General features: G+C 48.6%; 1 protein-coding gene across 2 annotated transcripts; it reads right to left on the bottom strand.

Annotated features, from left to right (window-relative positions):
* Window positions 1-830: 830 nt before the first annotated feature.
* On the bottom strand, window positions 831-25,318 carry Ccdc69 (coiled-coil domain containing 69). 2 transcript variants are annotated; one of them, XM_038328293.1, is made up of 8 exons: window positions 25,014-25,318; window positions 11,857-11,941; window positions 5,919-5,992; window positions 4,132-4,233; window positions 3,578-3,697; window positions 2,250-2,347; window positions 2,019-2,106; window positions 831-1,634 (listed from the first exon to the last, which is right to left on the bottom strand). In XM_038328293.1, the coding sequence occupies exons 1-7, from the start codon at window positions 25,059-25,061 to the stop codon at window positions 2,055-2,057; spliced, it is 579 nt and encodes a 192-aa protein (XP_038184221.1). In that variant the 5' UTR covers window positions 25,062-25,318; the 3' UTR covers window positions 831-1,634; window positions 2,019-2,054. The 2 variants fall into 2 exon arrangements, with proteins under 2 accessions (XP_038184221.1, XP_038184219.1); XM_038328291.1 differs by lacking the exon at window positions 2,019-2,106.
* Between the last annotated feature and the right edge of the window lie 603 nt (window positions 25,319-25,921).

Below are 25,921 nucleotides of genomic sequence, written 5' to 3'. Positions count from 1 at the left end.
GATATTTCAATTAGAATTGTTTTAGGGTGGCTTAGGATGTGAAACTATCTAAATACGCTACACCAGAAAACTATCTAAATACTCTACACCAGAAAAACTATCTAAGCCGGGCGGTGGTGGCGCACGCCTTTAATCCCAGCACTCGGGAGGCAGAGGCAGGCGGATCTCTGTAAGTTCGAGGCCAGCCTGGTCTACAAGAGCTAGTTCCAGGACAGGCTCCAAAGCCACAGAGAAACTCTGTCTCGAAAAACCAAAACCAAAAACAACAACAACAACAAAAAAAAAAAACCAGAAAAACTATCTAAATACGCTACCCCAGTGGTTCTCAACCCTCCTAAATGCTGAGATGCAGGATATCGGATATATGACCCCAAGGCCCATAGGTTGAGAACCTCTACCCTGCACTGCAGAAACTGTGAGATACACCTTTCGAGAACATAGCATGTAAGGGGATTAGCATGTCCTAATAAATATGGTTTGAATATAACATGTCCCCCATAGGTACACATGTTTGGAACACATGGTCTCCAGGTGGTGGCCCTGTTTGGGACTGTTTTGGAACCTCCAGGTCACTTCCTTGCTGGAGGAGGTATGTTGCTGGGGGTGGGCCTTCAGGCTTAATAGACTTGCACTCCTTCCTGGCTGATGACGTCGTGTGACAGGCAGGCCTCATGATCCTGCCACCATGATGAACGCTGTCCCCCTGGGACCCTGGGTCGCAATCAGCCCTTCCTCTCTTCCGTTGCTTTTGTCAGTGAATTTCACCACCGCAGCAGACAAACGCAGAATGAAATACATCCTCACTGAGAAGAACGTGAAAACAAAGTTTCATTTTTAACAAAAGATTTAATTTTCACATTCAGACCTGAGCTACACATACTTAAAAACATTCACAGTGCTGAGCACGGCAGCAAATCAGCTCTTCATCCCGCTGGGTGTGGCGGCGCATGCCCCGTGTGTTCCCAGTGCGCAAGAGGCTGAGGCGTGGGGGTTTTGAGTTCAAGGTTAGGCTACGTGGCGTGACCCCATCTCAACAAAAACAATACTGTATTCCTCTCTCTTGGGATGCCGTCGTTCACAGTTCTTCTTCAAGTGAGAATTACGGGTGTAGTTAGAAGAACTTGGATGTGTCCGTGAGTTGCCTGTAAAGCTGTTGATCTGGGAGTGGGGACTGTCCCCTTTGTCAGATGATCAAAGTGGCGCCAGCTGCCGTGGGCGAAGTCTTGGATGCCCTCATAAGCACCAGGTGGGGGCTGTAACTGTACTTGCTTGTTCTCTGGGCCAACTAAGGGAAGGCACTTCTTGGGTGATGCTGGTGGCCCAACCTCTGCCACCAGTGTTGTTACCTATACACATCTCCTCCTGCCTACCTAGTCGGCCCTGGGAGAAGAATGGAGTCTTGCCCTCTTCTCCACAGACTGGAGGGAGTGGTGAGTCCGGGAGCCACGGTGGGTCCAGGGCCTGAGTCTATATGATGAGGACAGAGGCCTCTGAGGTGCAGGAGAGGGCAGGGTAAGATGGAGGAGGCCCAGGCCCCAAGGACTCCGACCGTTCAGTGGCTCCTCCGTCTGCTGCAGCAGTGGCCGTTTTGCGACTCCTTCTCCAGGTCCTGAAGTAGATCTTTCCGGAACTGCCTGTGGTACCGACAGAGCAGGGAGCCTGAACCAACTCATTCCCCCGGGAATCATTCCTGAGGCCTGCATGTGGGGAGGGGGTGCGATGCCAGCTCTCTCCAAGGTGTCCCCCCCAACCACTCCCCTCCTTACTGCCTGTATGTGAGGGGAGTTCTAGTTGTTGACCATGTGCCAAATCCCCACAGGTGGAGCTCTGGGTGGCTCCAGGCCGAGCCTCACACCCCGCTGGGTCACCTTAGGTGACATGGAGTTTGTGTTTTGGTTTCTTCATAAGCAAATGGGGATAACAGGACCTAGCTCTTAGGATCCAGAGCAGGATTCCACCAGAGACTAGGTGTCACGTATTCAACTGCCCAATGTCATGGGACATCAGTGCTCACTTACAAAGCTTCAGGACCGATTCATTCCACGCATGCCTGCTCAGGTGGACTGTTTCCTGTTTCCTCTTTCTCTTGTTGAGAAACTGGACTTCCTGACTCCCAAGGAAAGAGGAGTCATGTTCCCAAGACAGGACCTGGGCCCACTTGTCCATCCAGTCCCCAGGCTCTTCCGGGTCCCGCCCAGCTGGAAGTTCTGGCAGAAGGTTGGGAGTGGGAGAAGGGGGATGGTGGCTACCTTGACACGGTCAGCCTGTTCCCAGCTTGGAACTGAAGGTCCTCAACCTCCTGCCGCAGGGTGGTGTTTTTCAGGGCTAATATCAGATTTTTTTCTTTCTGAAACAAACCGAGAAGGAGCGTGGAAAAGCTGTTTCACTCACTCGGCACAGTGGGTGCCATCGCCTCTCCCCCGGACACTGCTTTTTTCTAGGTCAGCCCTTCACTTTATGGAGCAAGCCGCTAACTGGAAACAAGGCCCGAGTTAAGGTGGAACTGTTGACTCGACCTTTGCTCTTGGAGAATGTAAAAAACAAAACCAGTTCTGGGCTCAGCCGGGCCTGGGGAGATGGCTCAGCACTGGCTGCTTATGCCAAGGACCCAGGTTTGATTCCCAGCGCCACCGCAAGACTTCTTATAACTGTCTGTAACTCTTTTTTTTTTTTTTTTTTTTTTTTTTTTTTGGTTTTTCGAGACAGGGTTTCTCTGTGGCTTTGGAGCCTGTCCTGGAACTAGCTCTTGTAGACCAGGCTGGTCTCGAACTCACAGAGATCCGCCTGCCTCTGCCTCCCGAGTGCTGGGATTAAAGGCGCGCGCCACCACCGCCCGGCCTGACTGTAACTCTTGCAGGGAATCTGACACCCTCTCTGGGCCCCTGTGGGTACTGCATACATGTGGTGCACATGTATACATGTAGGCAAAACACTCACACACATAAATCTTAAACAACAACAACAACAAAGGTTGAAAAATGGCTCAGGGTGTAAAGGGCGTTTTCTGACATGCTGGACAACCTGCGTTCAATCCCAGCAACCCGCATGGTGAAAGGAGAGAACTTACTCTTGTCACCTGCCCTCTTCCGCATGCATGCCACAGCGTGCGCCCGCCCACCCATATGTACACAAAAATCAATCAATCTAATAAAACCCCAAACAAACCAATCCCGCAAATTGATGGAACCCAGGGTTCTGAGGTCTCAATTCTGGGTCTTTGAAGGATCTCAGTTCCCCAGCTCTACCTTTGCTGAGGCTAGTCTCCTCTGCCTGCCTGACCTATGGGCCTCACCTCCTTCCTCAGCCCCTGCCTGCAGTATGACAGCTGCCACCCCCTCTGAAGAGCAGGGGCTGCGGGGGGCCCCAGTGCTGCCCTAGTTACAGCGACCTGAGAGCCCAAGAAAAAACAGGAGTCAGGTGACACAGAGCCGCTGCCTGACCCAGACCAGACTCCTGGCAGGAACAGCAGAGACAAGCTGTCAGGAGTGGGTTGAGGTGGAGTGAGGGGCGGGGTGTGGGATAAGCCGGAACTGGAAATGTCCAGAAAGTGGCAGCCTGCTGCTTGCCCAGCACTGACCAGCATCTCTAGCAGGAGCAGCTGTTTCTCCAGCTCATGAATCCGCTCATTCTTCATCTCAATAACATGGTGCAAACTCTCGAGCTCTTGCTCCCAGAACGGGCCGGGGCTCCCATAGTCCTAGAGAAAAACACAGAGGGACCCCATCAATCAGCAGGTAGCGAAGGACGTGGGTCTCCCCTGCTCTCCTCCCCATCCTGCCAGGGGCTCATTGCACTGGTCTGGTGTGATCTCCCTTTCATAGCCAAGGGTGCATTTCTCTCACCCTCCCAGGGGCCCTTTGGAGGCCTTTGACTGCTGGGCACACAGCTGTAGTTCAGTAGGCTGACGCACTATCTTGCGTCAGGTTCGCTGGTTGCCCCAAGTTCCCTCTGAACCCATAGAGCTGTGTGCTCCACCATCTGTCTGCCTCTCTTGGTGTGAGCTGAGGCCCCTCTTGCTGCTGGGCTCCCGTGAGGGGTATGGTTCAAGATTGAGGCCTGTCCTCTATGTTTGTCTGCCCATGACCTCCCCACCGCACCAAGGATAAAGGCTGGCCAGGGTTCTGCACCCACCTGGATGTGGTTCTTATAGAGCTGGCTAAGGATGGACCCTTCCACCTTGTTCATCTGGGCTTGGATGGCCTCCTGTGATGAGACTAGCATTGCACAGGAGTTCTGGAGGAGGGAGCAGGAAGCAAAGAGCTTGGCTGGTCAAGGTGATTCTCTTTACGTCAGTTAAAAGGGAAGGACTGGGGCCCTTCAGTGTGCTTTTGGCCTGTATCATACACCGCCCAGCAGAGCAGGTTGAACCCACGGCTACTAGAGTTTGAAACATCCCAGCCCCACCTCTCACTATAGCCTTTCATGGCTCTCGGGATGATTAATTGATAACTTGACAGGATCTAGAATCATCCAAGAGACAAACCTCTAGGCATGCCTGTGAGGATGTTTCTAGATCGGGTTCACTGAGGTCTGGGTGTCACCATGCCATAGGCTGGGGTCCTGGACTGAAAGGACAGAGCGAGGGGCTGGAGAGATGGCTCAGCGGTTAAGAGCACTGAGTGCTCTTCTCAAGGACCCAGGTTCAATTCCCAGCACCCACATGGCAGCTCACAACTGTCTGACACCTTCACATCAATACACATAAAATAAGGTTAAAAAAATAAAATAAAATAAAAAGGACAGAGCGAGCTGAGCATCACGGCTCATCGCTTCTCTGCTTCCTGATCGTGGGTGCAACGTGACCAGCTGTCACACCTTCCCACCATGATGGAATGACTCAAACCACGACCCAATGTGAACTGTTCCTTCCCTAAGTTGTTTCTTGTCATGTATTTCACCACAGTAGTGAGAAGACTTAATACTGTCCCTACAGTCTTGGGATGACGTCATGGTTATCTCAAACCAAAGTCGACCTACATTCAAAGCTCATCCTCCACTTTTGTCTATGCAGGGGCTCAGCATCACACTGTACCCCCAATCTCAGGGAACGTTCTCTGTACTTTTTCCCCTGACAGAGATCTTCTCAGCCGTTCCCTTTGTGACAGAGGCCAACCTCTTCCTATACTCCTAGGCTCAGTCCCTCCCTATGGCCCTTGCTCACCCCTGGCCTTCCTACAACTCTGGCATCCTGGACTCCCTTAGACACCGTTTTCCTCCCCTTCCTCCATGCTTTTGAGAAGGTTGTTTGATGCTGCTGAGGACTTCCCTTCACTGAAGGATCCTAAGCTGCTTCCGGGCTTAGACCTCATTCCTCTGAGAAGTCTTTCTGAATATCTGCTTTCAGGACACTGCCATACCTGGACCCTCATGATGCCAGCCCCATTCTATAGTCTACGCCATCCCCAAGATCCTTCTGACAGTCTTGGGAAATGCTCTGCTTTCATTTCTGCTGCTATGTGATAAAACATCCCAACACAGCCGGGCGGAGGTGGCACATGCCTTTAATCCCGGCACTCAGGAGGCAGAGGCAGGCGGATCTCTGTGAGTTCGAGGCCAGCCTGGTCTACAAGAGCTAGTTCCAGGACAGGCACCAAAGCTACAGAGAAACCTTGTTTCGAAAAACCAAAAAAAAAAAAAAAAAAAAAAAAGACACACATATAGGCAAAAACACACGCATAAAATAATAATAAAATTAATTACCCTCCAAACCGCACAAAACAGGTGATGCCATACGAAAGGAGGGCGACCCTGATAGCATGCCAAGTCCCCTTAACCAACCATCTGGTCAGGATATATGGAAAGCAAACACCCCAATCCCCCTTAACCTACTGGCATCATTTTGGCCACTTTGGAGCTCCATGTGGCTCCCCCTTGCCATTTCCCCACTAACCCAACCCAAATGACCAGGCCCTTCTCACCTGCAATGAGGCTTTAGCCTCTTGGACGGAGACACTAGAAGAGTCTTTCTCCCGTGCACTTGACGTCGGCAGGGCTGTGAAGACAGGAGATCCCTATAAACTCAAAAACTTTCCACAAAACCTCTGCCAAGCTCCTTGAGGTCTACAAGGTGCTGATGATCACCCCAGGGCCCACTGGACCCAGGAGCTGTGCAATAGTCTTCATCTGTCTCTTTCAGGAGCTTCATCTTCCGCTCTCAGGAGCTGTTCTGGTTATATTATCAACTAGATACAACCTAGAGTCACTTAAGAAGAGAGAACCTTGCCAGATGGTGATAGTGCATGCCTTTAATCCCAGCTCTTGGGAGGTAGAGGCAGGTGGATCTTTGCGTTCAAGGCCAACCTGGTCTACAAAGTGAGAGTGAGTTCCAGGACAGTCAGGGCTACACAGAGAAACCCTGTCTTGAAAAACTAAAAAGGAAAAGAAAAGAAAAAGAAAAAGGGAACCTCAATTGTGGAACTGTTTAGGTCAGATTGACCTGTGATATCCTGTGGACCATTGCCCTGACTGCTAATTGATATGGGAGGGCTCAGCCCCCTGTGGTCTGGCAGGAGGCCTGGGCTATTGTAAGAGGCTGAGCATGGGCAAATGAGAGCCAGGAAGCAGGCTGGCAATCAGTATTCTCCCGTGGATCCTGTCTCCAGGTTTCTGTCTGATTTCCCTCAATGATGGAGTGTGACCTGGAATTGTCAGTCAAATAAACCCTTTCCTCTCCAAGCTGTTCCTGGTCATTCTGCATCACAGCCACAGAAAGAAAGCAGGACTGGAGTCAGAGACCTTCGAGGGGCTTCACAAATCCCTGGGGAACAGAAAGGTCCCATCCTGGGGGAGCAGTGGGCGCTCATGTGTCCCTGAGGCTCAGCCACAAGAACCCTGCAGCGGGGATGCTGCAGGAGGACCGGCGGTGCCCTGGATCCTGCAGCAGGCCTGATGGTGTCCTGCTGCAGCAGGCCAGGGGAAAGAAAGGCATGCAGCCGAAGCTGTGCCGTAAAGTCACAAAAAGGACAGGGTATCTGTGACAGGAATCCCTGTAGTCCTCCTGCCTCCCCTTCTTCAAGACTGAGAGACGGTGAGACATGACGGTGCGTGCTCAAAGTCCATCGCTTCAGCTGTGAAGTGGGGCCAAGAAGTTCTACCAGGTTGTCTCTACGGGCAGGGCCCAGGGGAAGGAGCCCTGCCAGGTCTTCCCAGATGGGCAGGGCAGGGCACCGGAGATTCACCCATCCCACTATGAATCTGGTGAGAGATACCACTCCGCCTTCCCAGAAACCCTCTTGGGAAAATCCCCAGGCCCATCTGATCACTCAGAAATGGCCAATGACCAGGCAGAGAAGTGCCACAGGGGTGACTGGGAAGGAAGTTAACTTTAGCCAAAGCACCAGAGTCACAGAAAAGAGAGCCTACAACTAGATACAGGTAGTTTTCACCTGTAAACAGTAGTTGGAAGGCTGAGACAGGGGGATTACCAGGAGTTCAAAGCCAGTCTAGGTTATATAGTGAGACCTTCTCTTTCTCTCTCTCTCTCTCTCTATCTCTCTCTCTCTCTCTCTCTCCTCTCTCTCTCTCTCCTCTCTCTCACACACACACACACACACACACACACACAAACACACACACACAAACAAACAAACAAAACAAATGAAACCAGGTGTTTAAACACAAGCCTTTAATCCCAGTACTTGGGAGGCTGAGGCAGGTGCTTCTCAGTGAGTTCCAGGCCAGCCTGGTCTACATAGTAAGTTTCAGGCCAGCTAGGGCTACACAGTGAGACCCTGAGTAGCCCAAACAATGACAACCACCACTATCAGCAAAAACAATTCCAAATAAATCTTTGTTTGCTTGAGTTAGGGTCTCACTATGATGATCTGAGTTTGATCCCCAAGACCCATGTAGCAGGAGGAGAGAATTGACTCCTGCAGTTTGTCTTCTGACCCCCACACGTGTTGTGGTATGTGTGCACACCCCCCACATGTATACACACACATAGACACAAATACCACACAAATAAATGCAATACACTTTATAAAAAAAATAGAATTCTGACTACTGGGAGGGTCCCCTATAGGCAATTCCCCTGGGCCCCATAGTGGGTCACTTTGTATCTATATGTTCATTTTACTAAATATTATTAAACCAGTGCCCACAGGGCGAGGTTTTCCCATGTAGCCATGTAGGCAGAGAAGGTAGATTTAAAACAGAAATTGGCAGAATGGACAGAGGCTGAGCAGTAGTTTAGGCTTGTGAGGGGGTGTTTCAAGGGGCTCTAATTCTACTGCCAAACATTCTGTGCCAATGTCAATGTTTCAAAAGTTTGAAACTTGTTCAGACCTCTGTCCTAGCTACTATGTTACTGGGAGTGGAAGAAAAATGGAATGCCAGCAGAGAAGCAAATCTTCATGAAAAGGATCACTTTTAAGAACCAAATCTAGATGTCTAGACTCTCAAGAAGCAAGCAAACCCTTGGGTGTTATAGTCTAGACTTGCTTCATTTTTTTGTGAGGCAGGACTCAGCTTGTAGCCCAGGCTGGCCTCAAATTCCATCATCTTCCTGCTTCAGCTTCCTGAATGTTGGATTACAGTACGAGCCAAGAAGTCCAGCCTGAACCAGCCTTCCTTTTTGTAGCTGTAACTACCTCCCTATCTCCCGAGTGCTGAGGTTTAAGGAGTGTGCTGCCACACTTGGCTCCAGAATTACTCCTTTCATAAGCCGTCATGAACATATGGAATTCATATGCAAATTCTATTTATTTATTTGTTTGTTTGTTTTGTTTTTTTTTTCAAGACAGGGTTTCTCTGTAGGTTTGGTGCCTGTCCTGGAACTAGCTCTTGTAAACCAGGCTGTCCTCAAACTCACAGAGATCTGCCTGCCTCTGCCTCCCAAGTGCTGGGATTAAAAGCGTGCACCACCACCACCCGGCCTAAATTTTATATCCTGTTCTTTAAAGAGAGTGAGAGAGAGAGAGAGAGAGAGAGAGAGAGAGAGAGAGAGAGAGAGAGAGAGAGAGAGAGAGAGAGAGAGAGAATGATGATTTGGAATGAAACTGGGAGTTTTGCTTTCATTTTTTGCCTTTATTAAGTACTTGCTTTAAAAAAAAGTTGTGTGTGTGTATATAGTCTTCTGTGTGTAATACCCTTAGAGCCCAGAAGAGGGCATCAGATTTTCTGCAGCTGGCGTTACAGGTGATTATGAGCTGTGCTACGTGGGTGCTGGGCACTGAACTCTGTAAGAGCAGCATGCACTCCTGACCCTGTGCCTCTCTCCAGCTCTTGTTCTTCTCATTTAATACTGTTTCGAGCATGTTACCAAGCCCAGCTACAAAAAGGAAGGCTGGTTCAGGCTGGACTTCTTGGCTGAATGTAATCCAACATTCAGGAAGCTGAAGCAGGAAGATGATGGAATTTGAGGCCAGCCTGGGCTACATTGTGAGTTTCAGGACAGGCAGAGCTACTTAGTGAGACCCACCTCCCCCCAACCCCCCACTCCCGTCTCAAAAAGAACAAAACAGAACAAAACAAAAACAAGTAAGAAGTAATTCTGGAGAAGGGTCAAGAGCCTGTATGTTCATTTTCAAAGTTAATTTCAATGTTGTTAAAACTTACATAGCTTTTCCAAAGTAGCTATCACAAATGCCAACAGTATACAAAACAATATCAACCAGTTGGTAGTCAGGGAAATGCAGATCAAAAGTCCAATTGCTAGACAGTGGTGGCGCACACCTTTAATCCCAGCACTTGGGAGGTAGATCTCTGTGAGTTTGAAGCCAGCCTGGTCTACAAAAGCTAGTTCTAGGACAGGCTCCAAAGCTACAGAGAAACACTGTCCCAGGGGGAAAAAAAGCCCAATAAACTGGGAACGGTGTCATTCATTCCTCTGTGGTGTTATACATCCCCTTAGGAGGCTGAGGCCAGGCTGGTTGGTTTACTGACACCCAGACTCAAAAGCAAACAAATCGGCTGGGTGTGGTGGCATATACCTTTAATTCCAACACTCAGGAGGCTGAGGCAGGAGAGTCATTGCAAGCTGGAAGCCAGGTTGGGCTACTCATAAGTTCCAGGCTGGCCTATGTAACACAGTGAGCTTAGGTTTTGAACAATAGCAATAAAACAAACAAAACCCCAAACACCCTGAACGAGATGCCACCTCATGCTCACCACAATGAGGACAGCAGTGGACAAAGCCCACATATTGACAAGGCTGTGGAGCCACTGGGACCCCCAGACCTTGCTGGGAAGAGCATGAAGTGGGACAACTGCTATGGAAAAGAGTCTGGGAGTTTCTCAAAAGGGTGAGTATAGAAATACCACAGTCTTCCTCTTACATGTAAGGTGAGGCAAAGTACGTTGGGCCAGTGGTACCATTCACGGTCGCTGGAGACAGGACAGCTTAGATATCCATGATGAATAAGTCAACAAGGCATGGTATGTCTATTCAGTGGCGTGTTAGTCAGCCATAAAAAAGAAGTGGAGCCCGGATGTATGTTGTAACATGGAAGTATCTTGCTGGGTGAAGTAAGCCAGGCTATCTGATACTGTGAAATTAGGGAGCCGGTTAGCAGTTGCCAGAGGCTGGTGGGAAGATGTGGAGTGACAACTGCTGGGTGTTTCTTTTTGGGGTGAGGAGAAGAATGTCCTGGAATGTCCTGAGTGGTAGTCATGATTGCATGCATGGTAAATGCACTAAACATCACCAGTGTCACATATACCGATGTTGTGGGTGTGGTTTGCTAATCCGAAAAAATAAATATGCATGTACTTAGTCATTTCAATTCTCAATTATTTAAAAACTAAGATTGTGACAAAAACTGATTTAGTTAAAAATATTTGTGTGTGTGTGTGCGTATGTGTATGTTTGTCTTATTGTGTGGGGTATATGACATGACCATATACCCGTGGAAGCTGGCAGAGAGGATTTGTTTCCTCGGGACTGGAGTTCAGGTGGCTGTAAACTTCTGGATGTGGATGCTGGGAGACAGACTCAGGTCCTCCAGAAGAGCAGCACATATTCTCAGCGGCTGAGCTGTCCCCTCCAGTCTTGGCTTAATTTTTTTGAGACAGGTTTTTGCTTTGTATCTCAGTAGGCTTTTTAACTCACTTCGTTGCCAGGAATGTTCTCAAATGTACAGTGGTCCTCTTACCTTTAGCTTTGTGTGATGGGATTACAAGCCATGAGCCATGTCTGACTACCCTAGCCAAAACTGTGTGCGTATATGGTGTGTGTTGAATACAGACACTGCAGAAGTCAGAGGGTAACCTCAGATGTTGATCTTGTTTGCCCTACAGATGTTAGGTTAGTTGGGCTGTGAGATCCTGGGAGCTCAACTGTCTCCACCTCCTTTCTCATATGAGGGCAGGGATTATAGACGCACACGGTGCGTCTTTAGATGAGTTCTCGGGATCTGAACTCAGGTCCTCACACTTGTGCCACAAGCATTTTTGTCCATGGAGCCTTCTCCCTAGCCCCATCCTAGCCGTAATTTTTAGGAGTCATTGCTGTAGGGACAGAAGGTGGTTATAAAAAGAGTGATTTCGCTTGTCTCGGTTTTCTAGACTCTGACCCCCCCTTTAGAGATATAGTTTGGCGTAGCCCAAGCTGACCTCCACTTTGTATGTAGCAGAGGCTTGCCTTGAATTCCTGATCCTTGCATGGCCTCACCTCCCAACTGCTGGGATTATAGGCGCGTGTGGCTACGCCCACCTAAGGTGGGTAGACTTCCTGTAGATGCTTTTAAAACGGAAGAGAAACAGGTGTGGTGGGGGAGATGCTCGAATAGAAGAAAGCAGAGAATAAAAGAGAGCTTCGTGACAGAATGTTAAAGGCACACCCCAAGAGGAAAGTCCCATCACCCCTCTGAGGCCAAGGGCCCCCTGAGGAGCCTCCTGGGCCTTCTTGGTCCTCACCCTGTCCAGCCTCTTCATGCCGTCCTTCCAGGATCCTTCCCTCTTTGTCCAGTGTCTCCGGGAGTTCTGTCTGTGTCTCCTCCACCTAGAGTGAAGAGTGGGGTCAGGAGTGAGACGAAATGGGCTAAAGCAGTCTCTCAACTGTTCGCAGCATACAGCCTGCGTCCTCAGCACCCCGCCTCCTCTATGACTGATGGGAGAGATGATGGAGACAGGACAGAGCCCTCTGAGACAGGCCCCTGAGGGCCTGTCGTCCTTAGGCTCAGATAAGTTACTAGAGGATTGCCTGGGTAGAGAGGGTCTTGGGAGTCTTTTATTGCTGATGTTTCATGGGGCAGGACAGGCCTCTGTTGGTCTACATGGAGCATGCCCCCACCAAACACACACCTGACACTATTTCAAGTTCTAACGGCTACAGCTCATCTCTGCTTTATGTTGTCAGGTTACTGATCTGTCCTCTGGGGTCCCCCTCTCCTCTTGCCCCAGACAGGCTCACAGAGACCAGAGAACAGCAGCAGCAGGAGTCCGGACCACTTTCTCCCAGCTGACCGCTCACAGCCGGTCTCACTGTCCCACACCTGAGATGTGTGGCAGTCCTACTAAACTTTGGGGGCCAGGATCAGATGACAGTATTCTATCAGGAGCCTGTGTGCCCTGTGGACAGCTCCCTCCACCCCCACCCCCAGGCATTCCTCATTCAAATAAGTCTCACAGTTAAGGATGCTGCAGGTCAGGGGTGGGGCCAGCAACATCAGGACAGTTGTATTATTAAAACACAGGATGGCCCCACAGATGTGCACATCTGACTCACCCTTTCAGAAAAGGCGGGCTTTGGAAAGGTCATCTAAGCAAACAACATTACAGTGTATTCAGGGGGCTCCCAGAAGACACTGGCACTGAGGCAGCACCCTTAAGCTTGTCTGTAAACCAATAGAGCCCAACAGAAATTCTTTTAAATGAGTCTTTGTGGGGGAGAGATGGCTCAGTGGCTAAGAGCTCTTCCTGCTCTTCCAGAGGACCTGACTTCTGTTTCCAGCACCCACACCTGGTGGCTCATAACCAACTGTGTCTCCGGCTCCAGTGGATCTGACACCCTCCTTCTGGCCTCCACAGACAGTTGCACACGCGCGTGCGCGCGCGCACGCGCACATACACACACACACACGTACTCACGCATGCACACATGCATGCATGCATGAATTCACATAAAAATAAAATTTAAAAAAATCTCGCTGTGCATTGGGTGTGTAGAGGTCAGAGGTGTCGGTTCTTGCCTTTCACCCGGTTTGAGACGGGGTCTCATCTCTGCTGTCTCCTCTAGGAAGCTGCCCAAAAGATTCCAGAATTTCTCCTGACTTTGTCACTCACTGTAGGAGGGCTGGGATTATAGATGTGTGCCACCAGGTCTGTCTTTACATGGGGTCTGGGGATCTGAACTCAGCTCTTCATGATTGAATGCCACTGAGTCCTCTCCTCAGCCCAAAACTACTTTAAATTTAAAAATAACATTTATTGGCCTATTGAGATGGTTCAGTAGGTAAAGGCTCCTGCCACCAAGCCTGACAGCCTGAATTTGATCCCCAGGACCCACATGTGGAAGGAGGGGGTCAACTCTTGCTGGTTGTGGTCTGATCGCCACACATTCACTGTGGTATGTGTGTGTGTGTGTGCCCCTTCCCATACACAAAATGTAATTAAAATAACATTTATTTATTGTGTGTGTGTGTGTGTGTGTGTGTGTGTGTGTGTTCCGTGAGTGTGCACCAGACATGGTTCATGGAGAACAGGGAGCAGCCTGTGAAATTGGTTCTTTCCATCCAGCACGTGGGCTCTGGGAACTGAACTCAGGTTTTCAGCCCTTGGCAGCAACATCATCATGTACTCTGCTTTCTCATTAGCTCCCTCAATTCTTTTAAAAAGTCACCCTGGGACCTGGAGAGATGGCTAAATGGTCTCTCAAAGAAACAACAAACAGAAGGCTACCCAGTGTAATGAAGCAATTGGTTTCAAGCTATGCAGATTCATTTGCAGAGATTCAAATTTCAGAATTTGAAGACCGAGTTTGTTTCCTATGTACGGTTAAAGACAGCCAGTTTGATAAGAGTGAGAAAATACTCATACAACTGCCCAAGGTTTTACCCACTGCTTCAAGAGCAAGAGAAGAAGCTGAGGCAGATAGATGGGAAGGGCTCAAGACTGAGCTAAGGAGGAGGAACAGGAAATGCTGGGCCATGGCTGCTCGAGTTGGTTTTAATCTGAATTTTCTGTATCACTTTCCTCATGTCCCCACGCCCTTTGACCTCTGACTAACACAATCTGATCATTGCATAAAACCTCTTGCATGTTTTATTTCTAAATAATTTTTCAAGCCTCTGTGTCATGGAGGTGCCACAGAAATGCCATAGACGCCTCTAATCTCACGCTTGTTATCAATCTTCTAAATATCTCCCAGCTTGCCAAGCATTTGACCAGAGAGCTACACCCCAAAAATGCTTCATAAAATTGCTTTATGCTTTATTTAGCAAGCGTGGGTATGTGTGTGTCTCACACATGTGTGGAGGCCAGAGGTTAACCTGTGGGAGCCAGTTCTCTGCCTTCACCATGTGGGTCTTAGGGACAGAATTCATGTCATCAGCCTTGAGAGCAAGGGCCCTTATCTCTTGAGTCATCTACCCAGCCTGTTTTATTTTTATTTATGCATATGTGGATCGAGGTGTGTGTGTGTGTGTGTGTGTGTGTGTGTGTGTACCACATCCATATGGGTGCTTATGGGGCTAGAAGAGGATATTTTGTCTCCTGGACCTGGGTGACTGACAGTTGTCAGTCATGGATGCTTGGGTCCTCTGGTAAAGCAGCAAGTTCCCTTAGCTGGTAAATCATCTTTGAAGCACTGTGCTTGGGTTTTTCGTTTGCTTTGGTTTTGTTTTGTTTTGTTTTATTTGTCAGGCTGGCCTCAAACTCATGATCCTCCTGCTTCAACCTCCCAAATCCTTGGATTATAGGAGAATACCACCATACTCATCTGGTCTTTTGTCACAGCCAGGAGAGACAAAATGATGTAGCCACGTTCACATGGCGAAGGAGCTTAACACCAAAGCTTTCTCATTCACTGTATGTTCCCTTCAACTGTGCAGTCACCATCGTGATGACACAGTGAGGAGGAAGATGAAGCACCTGTGACTTCAACAATGCCAGGCCCTGCTTAGACTGAGAGACCTTAAGTGTCTCGAGCCAACTACTAAATGATTAGCAGGAAGTCGGCAGGCCAGAGGTGATGTGTCTGGAACTGATTTTGGTCTTTCTGTCTCCGTCCACCCTCTAGAATTAGTTCAACAACCCGATCCAACCATGCCAATGGTATACAAAGGCATTGACTCCATCAGCACCAAAGACTGGCTTTTGTCATGACTACTCTTGGTGAGAGTGGCTGCATGCTCTATTGGAGGCAGCCAATACACCCTGAAGCAAATGCTCCAAGATCATGGGTTCCCTTTTTCTTCTTATTTTTTAAATATGTGTGTGTGTGTGTGCGTGTGCGCGCGCGTGCCACAGTGCATGTATGGAGAACAGAGGACAAGCGTGGAGAGTCAGTTCTCTCTACCATGAGTCCTTGGGGTCAAACTGAGGTCATCAGTCTTGGAGGCAAACACCTTTACCTCCTAAACCATCTCACCAGTCCCAAAGGTTCCCTTCTTTTTTAAAAATTAAATTTTATCTTTTAATTAAAAAGTTTATTTATTTACTTATTTATCTATTTAACGTGTATGAGCATTTTGTCTGGATGTGTATTTGTGTACCACGTGTGTGTTTGGTATCTGATGAGGCCAGAAAAGGGCATCAAATCCCTTGGGACTGGCATTATAGGCAGTTGTGAGCTGCCCTGTTGGTTCTAGAAATTGAACCTGGCTCCTCTGGAAGAGTTGTGGGTACTTTTAAATGCTGAGCTGTCTGTCTCCCTGGCCCCAAAGGCTTTCTTCTTGGCAAAAGGACTATGAGAAGTTTATAAAAATAGCCAAAGTAGGGCAGGTGAGATAGTTCAGTGGGTAAAGGAGTTTGCCACCCAATCTAACAACCTGAATTCAATCCTCAGGAGCCACACAGTGGAAGGAGAGAACTGATTGCCATTAGCTGTTAGTTGTCCTCTGTCCTCCACTTGTGTGTCATTGCATGTGAGTATACACTACACTACACACACACACACACCACGCATGCACGCATGCACATATACACAGAGGAAATAAAAAATAGCATTATGAAGCTCTGGTTATGACAAAAAAGGAAATTAAGGTCTCATGGGAGGTATTTCAAATTAGATTTCACCTTGACAGGGTGAAGATGCACGCCTATAATCCCAGCACTCAGGAGGCTAACGCAGGAGGATTGCAGGTTCGAGGCCAACCAGAATTACATGGAGAGTTCAAAACAAAAAGTAGGACCAACCCAGGGCTGCTGCTCTTCCATAGGACCAGAGTGCAGTTCCCAACACCCACATCAGGCAGCTCATGATTGCCTGTAACTCTAGCACCAGGAGAACTGACACCCTCTTCTGATCTCCATGGGAACCTGCATTCACGTGGCATTCACTTACATAAAATACACTTACGTATAAATAAAAATAACTCTTAAAAATGACACCAGACAACAAGCAGTCAGCGCAGAATCACACAGACAAATACTAGTTAAAAGTAATTGTAAAGAAGACTGGAGTTCTGGAAGCATCCAGTTCTGGATTCAGATCCTGAACTCAGACTATATTGCTGCATGAGCTTCCAGACCTCAGCTCCCTCAAAATGGTAGAAACACCTGCAGTATCCAGCACAACACAGAGTTCAGATGCAGAAGGGTCTGGCTGCGTGTATGAGAAACACAGCAGGCAGGGGCCCTGCAGAGCATGGCAGAGCTCCCAGGCTGCCTTCAGTCTCACAGTATATCATCCGAAACAAAGTCACAAACTCAGGAAACACTGTGTTCTTCCAGGTAACAATCACTACAGAGAGGAGACCTTGTCTCCAGGAACATCTGCCAGCGGCAAGAAGGTCATGGCCTTCCCAGGACCTGACAAAAGCCTCTCCAGGCTAGCACTTGCACAGTGACACCTGGGGCTCCCTTCAGGCAGTTCCTAGTCTCCGCTCCCCATCCTCTGCATTCCTGATACACCGGGAATTGAACCCAGGGCCTTGTGTGTGGTAAACAGGCACTTTGCCACTGAACTACATCACCCTTCGGGCCCCTGGCATTTTCTTAAACATTAATACATAATGTAATTTTTTCCCAGTTACACAGGAGTCAGCATTTGCTTTAGAAATTAGGGAGAACACAGAAAAATGTAAAAGTAAAATCCTGGGATATATAAGCCTGGACTACAGCAGAGTATATTATATACCTGTATATCCATATTTGGAGCTGTGGTGTTATGCATGGTTTCTAATACCTTAATTTCTCAGACATTATGAATATTTATCATGCCACATTAATTGGTCTGTGAATATATTAATTATAATGATTAAGTGAAATATTCTGGGAATAAACTTAGTTTTTAAATCTTTTTTTAAAGATTTATCTATTGATTGTGTATACAGTGTTCTGCCTGCATGTATGCTTGCATACCTGAAGAGGACACCAGATCTCATTACAGATGGCCGTGAGCCACCATGTGGTTGCTGGGAATTGAACTCAGGACCTCTGGAAGAGCAGCCAATGCTCTTAACCTCTGAGCCACCAGTCCTAGTTTTTCAATCTTACTGTGAGGTGTTTAGGCTATTTTTTTCTTTAAAAATTATTTTCTAGGGGCTGAAGAGATGGTTCAGTGATTTAAAGTACTTGCTGCTCTTCTAGTGGACCTGGGTTTGGTTTTCAGCACCCACATAGTGGTTTGTAATCATTGATAACTCCAGCTCCTGGGGAAGCCAACATCCTCTTCTGACCTCTTTGGGCATCAGGTACACATGTGGTACATATATGTACATGCCGGCAAAGCCTCCATACCCATAAAACAAATATTGTAAAAATTTTTTAATTATATGTATTTTATTTAATTATATGTATATTAGTGTTTTGTCTGCATGTCTGTCTGTGCACTATATGAGTCTGGTACCTAGAGAGGACAGCACAGCACTGTGAATCCTCTGGAAATGGAGTCACAGATGATTGTAAGTCACCATACAAGTGCCTAGATTCAAACCTGGGTTCTCTGGAAGAGCAACCAGTGTCAATGAGCCATCACTCCAGCCCCTTATTTCTATTTTTGATTTTTTGTTTTTGTTAAGACAGAGTCTCATGTAGCACAGGCTGGCCTTGAACTTGCTGTGTAGCTGAAGATGAACTTGAATTCATGATCCTCCTGCCTCTACCCCTAAGTGCTGGGAGTACAGATGTGAACTGCCATGGCCAATTTTCTTTTAAGGCAGGTCCTGGCTGGCCTGGAACTCACTCTGTAGACCAGGCTGGCCTCAAACCCAGAGATCCACCTATCTCTGCCTCCTAAGTGCTGTAAAGGTGTATGCACCATATCTGACATTATTTCTACCTTTTAAGAAGATGTGTTTTATTTTTAAGCATGTGTGCATGCGTGTGTCTGTGTTAGGATGCGGATGTGAGCGCAGGTGCCCATGGAGCCAGAAGAGGGTGTAGGATCTCCTGGATTACAGGCAGTTAAAGGCCACTTAACCTTGGAGCTGGGAACAGAACTCAGGACCCCTAGAAGAGCAGTACTTGCTATCAATCGCCAAGACATCGTTCCAGCCCCTTTATTCCTATTTTTAATGATCAAATTATATTTTGTGAGCACGCTGGTTTACAAAAGCTTGAGCAAGGATGGGGCATAGCTCCTTGGCAGGGCTTGTATGAGGCCCTGGTGCAACCCTTTCTTAGTGACTTTTCTCATTGTTGTAACAAAATGCCTGACAAGAAGCAGTACAAAGGAGGAAGGATCTTTTCTGGCTCAAGAGTTCACAAGTGCTGAGGGTGGGACATACCGAGAGGATAATGCAGGCCTTGAGGATGGAAAGCTCGGTCCTCGTGAGGTGTCAGTCTGAATGGTGGTCACTCAGCCTTGCAGCACAGGCCTACTCTTCCCAAGCAAGCTTCGTTTAGGTTTTTATTTATTTATTTATTTGAGGCAGGGTCTCACGTAGCCCAGACTGGCCACCAAACTTGCTATACAGTAAGGATGTCGTTGAACTCTTGTTCCTCTTGCTCCTACCTCCCCAGTGCTATGACCGTTGCTTGTTTTCAGGCAGATTACAGAATTCACATCGTATGATCTATGAACACACATATCAGGCGTAGTCCCTGTCACCCAATGATGCACTCGCTGGACTCAAACAGCTCTCCTGGGCAATGAACTTGAACTTTCACCATTTTAGGCTATCGCTATAGAGACCCCAAGCCGACAGAAGCGCAGGCTCAAGTGTGACACCAATGGAGGCAAACATGGGTGTGTTTACAGGAGGCTGGAGCATGCCCGGCTCTTAGGGAAAGATTCTAGCCTCCTATAAGTTCAACCACAAATTTAGAAAGCATAATTAAGAACATGCATGAGCTCAGAAGGCATGTCACCAAAGGTTGTGTCTCAAAGGCAAAGATTCCTAGGAACTTTTTTTTTGAGTCAAGTTGTTATACAGTGTAGCTCAGGCTACCCTCAAACTCACTATATAGCTTAAGATAACTTTGAATTCTTTTTTGTTTGGTTGATTTTTCTGTGTAGCCATGGCTGTCCTGGAACGCATTCTGTAGCCCAGGCTGGCCTCAAACTCAGAGATCTGCCTGCCTCTGCCTCCCAAGTGATGAGATTAAAGGGGTATCATCACTGCCTGGCGACTTGAACTCTTGATCCTCCTGCCTCTACTTCCCTAGTGCTGGGATTAGAGGCATGTACCACCACCCAGTTTTATGTAGTGGTGGGAATGAAATCCAGGAACCTGACTATGCTAGGCCAGTCTCCTCCCAGAATAGGTTGCATTCCCAGAACCTAATGCTTAGGAATTTTTCTGGTGAGTTTTAGGTTGAAAGGTCTAGCTGTCTAACACAGTCTAACATGTGGCTGAACCTCATGAGTCTTTGAGAAGGCTCTGTGCATGGAAGCTTGCATTGGATTCATCCAGCATGATTAATTTATGGGACATTATTTTCTGGCTAAAAACATAGAGGCCACGTGAGGGCCAGTGCTGTTGTTATGAACAGAACAGAGGCCGTGTGCGTGCCGGTGTGATGTGTCAGTAGTGGCTAGGGCAGAAGGTGCCGTGACAGCTGCTGCCTGATCAGGCCGGCAGCTTGTCTCACACTCCCTGACCAGCATGCCTTTGGCAACCTCAGAGAAAAGGTCAAATGTGCCCTGTATTTCTTCTGCCTGGGACCCTCACCTGCATATCATGGTTAGCCATTGATAGTCTCATCCTTACCTACCGTCAAGTCCCAGCGAAGACATCATTGTTTATGAGACTTTTGCTGATCTAGGGACAAAGTCACTGTGCCCCAGGTTAGGAGGAGAACACAGGAAGTTCCTCGCTAGCAAAGTCGGAGGGCTGTAAAGAGTCAATGCATGCACACAAACCGGCCAAACAAAAAGACCGTGGCCAGGACCATTAAAAAGAAGTTCCGCAGACTAATTCACACGGGAAAAAGGCCCCCGGGAGAGCACTAGCCATATGCAACATAGTCCCAGACTCAGGGCTGGAGAGAGGGCTAGGTTGTTGAGAGCTCTTGCTGGCCTAACAGAGGACAGGAGTTCAGTTCCCAGCTCACAACGTTCTGTAACTGCAGCTCCCAGGGATCTGAGAGATGTATGTGTTCAGGGTGCAGGCATGTGTGTGCATGCATCCCCTTCTCACACACAACAAAAATCTTAAAGTTGCTAGATTTATAAAAATAATCACCCTCATCTATATGATATATGCGAGAAAATCAGGCTATTTCTTTTTAGTTTTTTTTAAATTGTACTAATTCTTTGAGAATTTCACCCAATGTATTTTATAGAGGCTATTTCTTAATGGTGAGCTTAGAAGCAATTTCCAAATTTCTTCCTACCTTTCTAAATTTTTGAAACTTACTCTTTTTTCTTCTTCTTTTTTTTTTTTTTTTAAGACAGGATTTCTCTGTAGCTTTGGAGCCTGTCTTAGAACTAGCTCTTGTAGCCTAGGCTGGCATTGAACTCACAGAGATCCCCCTGCCTCCCGAGTGCTGGGATTAAAGGGGTGTGCCACCACCACCCTTAAATTGCAATGATAAGAATAATTAGGATTCCACAGCAGACTTGTAAATGTTTGCCATCTGGGGCTTGTATTACCTCTATTACATTTGGCCTTTGCTTGAAGCCCTCTAGTAATGATGAACTCACCTCTCTCTCTCTTTCTCTCTCCCTCCCTCCCTTTCCCTCTCTCTCCAATTACTTCCGCACAAGAAATGGAAATCTGGCTCCCTTTAGCTTCTCCCAGTGGCCAAGATCCTGCGTCCTAGCTCAGCAAAGAGCAGATGCATTTACTCCTTGAGAACGGAGGTTCCAAGGCCAGACCTGGGCTGCAGGACCCCCGCACCTGCCCATCTCAACAAGTACAAGTCTCTGTTGTCCTCACAAACTCCTTTGCTTTTTTAGGTGAGCCGCAGGCAGTGGTATCCTTAGATGGCAACTTTAATTCTATGCCTCACCACCTGCCAGTCAGGCCTCTGGGGTCTGGTACACTTAACCTCTCATCAACTTTGTAGAACAGATCTAGACACAGGAACCAAGGTTGTGACTCTCTTACACTGAGCCAGAGAAGCCAGGTCTTGGCAAGGTCACTCAAGTAGATCTGTGACCTCAGGCAAGGCCATGGGGGCTCAGAACCCAGGGGCGTGGGCACACAAATGGTTGCCAAGTTCTTTAAGAAGACATTTTATATGTTTGTTACAGACAAACATGTTTTGTTGTATGTGTTTGAGATGGCTCAGTGGGTAAGGTTACCTTCTAACAACACTGACCACCTGAGTTTGATCCCCAGGGAGGAGAAGAAGCAACTCCTGAAAGTTGTTATCGGACCTCCACATACGAAGTGGCATGTGTGTGCACAGAGACACATAGACACACACACACACAAACACACAATACATGAAAAAATATATACACAGGACATGAGAGAAGGAAGCCTATATGGTGGGGATGAAGTTTTTCTCGTTGCTGTTTTTTGTTTGTTTGTTTTTTGAGACAAGCTTTCGCTGTATAGCTCTGACTGGTCTTAAATGTGCTACGTAGACCAAGCTGGCCTTGAATTCACCATAGCTGGGGATGACCCTGAATTTCTGACCTTCCTACAACACCTTCCAAGCTCTGGGGTTAGAGGCGTCTACCATTATGCCCAGTTTGTGTGGTGCTGTGGATGGAAGCCAGGTCTCTAGCCCCTGAGCTACATCCCAGCTCCTATTCCCAGGATATCAGTATGTCCTGAGCCAGCAGAGACAGTCCCAGGCTGGGCTTCTCGGTAAGGCCTAGAGCGTCTGGTCAGCAGAGCCACGGGGCATGGCCCTCTATGTGCTGGGGGTACCAGGGAGGTCCCAACCATTGGGATCCTGTCGCAGGCCTGGCAAGTTCTCATCAAGGCCCACGCTGCTGCCAGCCACCCAACTCTGCACAAGCCCCGCATCCTGGGCTTTCTGTAGCTCGGACTTCCCTTAAGTCCTCAGCTTTGATTGGGGGAGCTCCTGCCAAACTTCCCCACCCAAGAAGCTTTCCTCTCCGTCCAGGATGCTCTCCTGCTGCATGCCAGGCTAAGCCTTGGCCTGACTCCCAGTTGGCCCTCATCACACTTCTCGGCACCTGCTCCATGATCTGTACAGGCGGTGGAGGGTGGGGGAATGTGTGTGTGTGTGTGTGGGGGGGGGTGACAGGCTAGATGGCATGTGAAGAAAGCCAGTCATTCATATTCATATGTACACATTTATGTACACACACACACATCTCTCTATGTGCTTCTGATTGTCCTGGAATTCTCTATGTACATCAGGCTCGACTCAAACTCACAAAGATTCACCTGCCTCTACCTTCTGAGTGCTGGGATTAAAGTTGACACCACATCCAGCAAGTCTTCTATGTTTTTTTAATTAGGAAAAACTTTTTTTTTTAAAAAAATTATGACTATGGGTGTTTTACCAGCATGTATGTTTGTGTGCCACATGCATGTCGAATGCCCACAGAGGCCTCAAGAGGGTGGTCAGATGCCATGGTACTGAAATTTAAGATGGTTATGAGCTGTCATGTGTGTACTGGGATTTGAACCTAGATCCTCTGGAGAAGGATCCACTGAGCTATCTCTGCAGCCCCCTCACCCTAGCGTCCGACTGCCAACACTCCTCTCTGAGCCTCAGTGTTTGTCCACACATGTAATGTGGGAAGCTTCTTTCCATAACTCAACCTAGTTCTCAGGGCCTTCATGAGGCTGAGCAGGAAGTGAAATTCGCAGGGTGAGTCATTATTGTGGTCTGACCCTATGGCCCCTGAGCCTCTCTATTCTGGTGTTCCATCCCCCAGGGGTATTGGCAGCCTGCTGGGATAGATTGGGTGCTCAGGACTTGACACCTGCATTAGGAATTAAGCAAAAGCACCATCCAGGAGAGGTAGGAACAGGTAGAAACTTAGCCAAGAAGCAGCACACTGTCCTGCCAACAGGCAGTGTGATTGACAGAACCCAGCAAAGGCACACAGGTGCAGGGCAGACATGCCAGGTTGTTTGAGGCAACAAGAATGAAGGGCTTTGTAGTCACTGGAAGCCAGGAATGGTAGCCCATACCTATAATTTCAACACTGGGGCAGCTAAGGAAAATTGAAAAATTGGGACCAACCTGTGCCACATATTGAGACCTTTTCTCAAAAACTAAACAAAAACATACAGCCTGGCATGATGGGGCATGCCTGTAATCCCAGCACTTGGGAGAGAGAGGCAAGTGGATTAGTAGTTCAAGGCCAGCCTTGGCTACATACCCAATTTGAGGGCAGCCTTGGCTACAATGAAACCCTGTCTCAAAAAAAAAAAAAAAGGAGCCGGGCGTTGGTGGCACACACCTTTAATCCCAGCACTCGGGAAGCAGAGGCAGGTGGATCTCTGTGAGTTCAAGGCCAGCCTGGTCTACAAGAGCTAGTTCCAGGACAGGCTCCAAAGCTACAGAGAAACCCTGTCTCGAAAAACTGAAAAGAAAAAAAAAAAAAGACAGGAAAACAGGAAAATGAAAGAAAAGAAGTCATTGGAAGTGCAGGGTAGGGTGCAGAGAGAGAGACAGAGAGAGACTGACAAAGCTAAAGACAGAACAGATGACAGGAACACAGAAGAGCTGACGTCATTTTCACAGTGGGGGCTGATCAAGTCAGGAGCTATCCATCCCCACCTGGCTGGGATGGAGGGACTGGCAGAGAGCAATAGGAAACAGGACCAGGACTCCAGGGTCCCAGTTCCCTTCCCTGGGCCTCCTGCTATTATCTCTGTAGACATGGACCTGTTTCTGGGCTCCAACCTCCTGGGGCTTCTCAGACCTCAAGGGGCAGAAACCTGAGTCAGTCTCTTGGGCCCTAACCCAGCTTCAGGTCCCTGGGGGAGGGACAGGAAGGGAGGAGAGAGCTGCAGAAGCCTACAGATCGCCTCCCTCTTTAGCCCCTCCCAGCTACCCTAAGGGCAACCCACGCACACTGCTCGGGGCTTGCAGGAGGCCCTGACCCGCTTTCCAGGCTCTAAATAGCACAGTGATCCGAGGCAAAACTCCGTTAAGGGGCAGACCGTGTCTAGCAACCCTTAGGTGGACCTGGGAGTTTAGGTTTCCAACAGGTCTCAAGAGATGCACGCGCTGCAAGACAGTGGACCACTCAGATTGCCGGCCTTAGACCTTAGCTCAAGACTCAGAGAGGCCAAGCGTCCGGTCCTCGCCCGCACAGTGACAGCCCCCACACTTAAGACCATCGGCCATAGACACAGCAGTCATCTCCCTGCCGGGACAGCAGAGGTCAGCTTCAGTTTGCCTGGGGCTGAGTGTGTCAACTCAGCTGCCGGCTGCCGGGTTGGCTCAGCACGGGGCGGGAACAGATCATCCCCGTCCCTGCACCCCGGTCTCCGTGCCAGCCCCCGACTGTTGTCCATTCGGTGTCCTCTGCCGTCCCTCTGAGTGCACCCCAAGGCAGACCTCCGTGTCCCGGTGCCCAGTACCTTTTCCGCACGCTTGCAGCGGCTGGGTCGGCTGTGCCTGCAGCCCATCCTGCTTCGTGCGTCCGGCCGGCTGTGACTCTCAACTACTCGGAGCTGCAGCCGCGCCGGCTACGCGCCTTAAATGCCGGAAGAGCAGGGCCTGCGCGGGGCCGGGGCCGGGGCCGGGCCAGGGCAGGTGCCAGAGGCGCTCCACATTAGAAACACCTCGGTATCTCTAGGAGCAAAAGATGATTCTCAAGACTCCCTGATGAGAAAGAGCTGAGAGGGAAAAGAACGAAAACGATTAAACCAGGCGCGGTGGTGCATGCCTGTAATCCCAATTCTGGGGAGGTGGAGGCAGAAGGATCACAAGTTCGAGAACAGTCTGGGGGCTTATGGGGAGGGGTTCAAGATCAGGCGGGGCTATACGACACCCTATCACTGAGAGCTACAGCCAGGTTGTTTGTGCAAAACAGTTCAACTTCCAGCACCCACATCCTGTGGCTCACAACTGCGCCTTAATCTAGCTAGAAAGGCTCAGTGGGTAAAGGCAGCTGCCTCCGAACCTGGCTTGGGCTCCATTCCCAAGACCCATATGTGGAAGAAGAGAATCAACATACATGCTATGGCACCTACCCTGACCCCCTCATACACAAATCTAATACTTTTTTTTTTATGCTGAAAAAGTCAATCAAGATAGCTCACAGCACCTGGGAGTCTGAGGCAAGATAGCCACAAGTTGGAGGTCAGTTTGGGCTACAGAGTGAGACTCTGCCTCAAACTAAAATTAATTAAAATTTAAAAACGGACTGACAAGATGGCTCAGTGAGTAAAATTGCTTGCTACTAAGTCGATGACCTGAGTTCAGTTCCCAGGACCCACATCATGCAAAGAGAGAAAGAGAGAACTAACTCTTGAAATTTGTACTC

The sequence above is a fragment of the Arvicola amphibius genome, chromosome 4 (genome assembly GCF_903992535.2).
Source record: "Arvicola amphibius chromosome 4, mArvAmp1.2, whole genome shotgun sequence".
NCBI classification, from domain to species: Eukaryota; Metazoa; Chordata; class Mammalia; order Rodentia; family Cricetidae; genus Arvicola; species Arvicola amphibius.
This window is presented reverse-complemented; position numbering and strand designations above follow the sequence as displayed.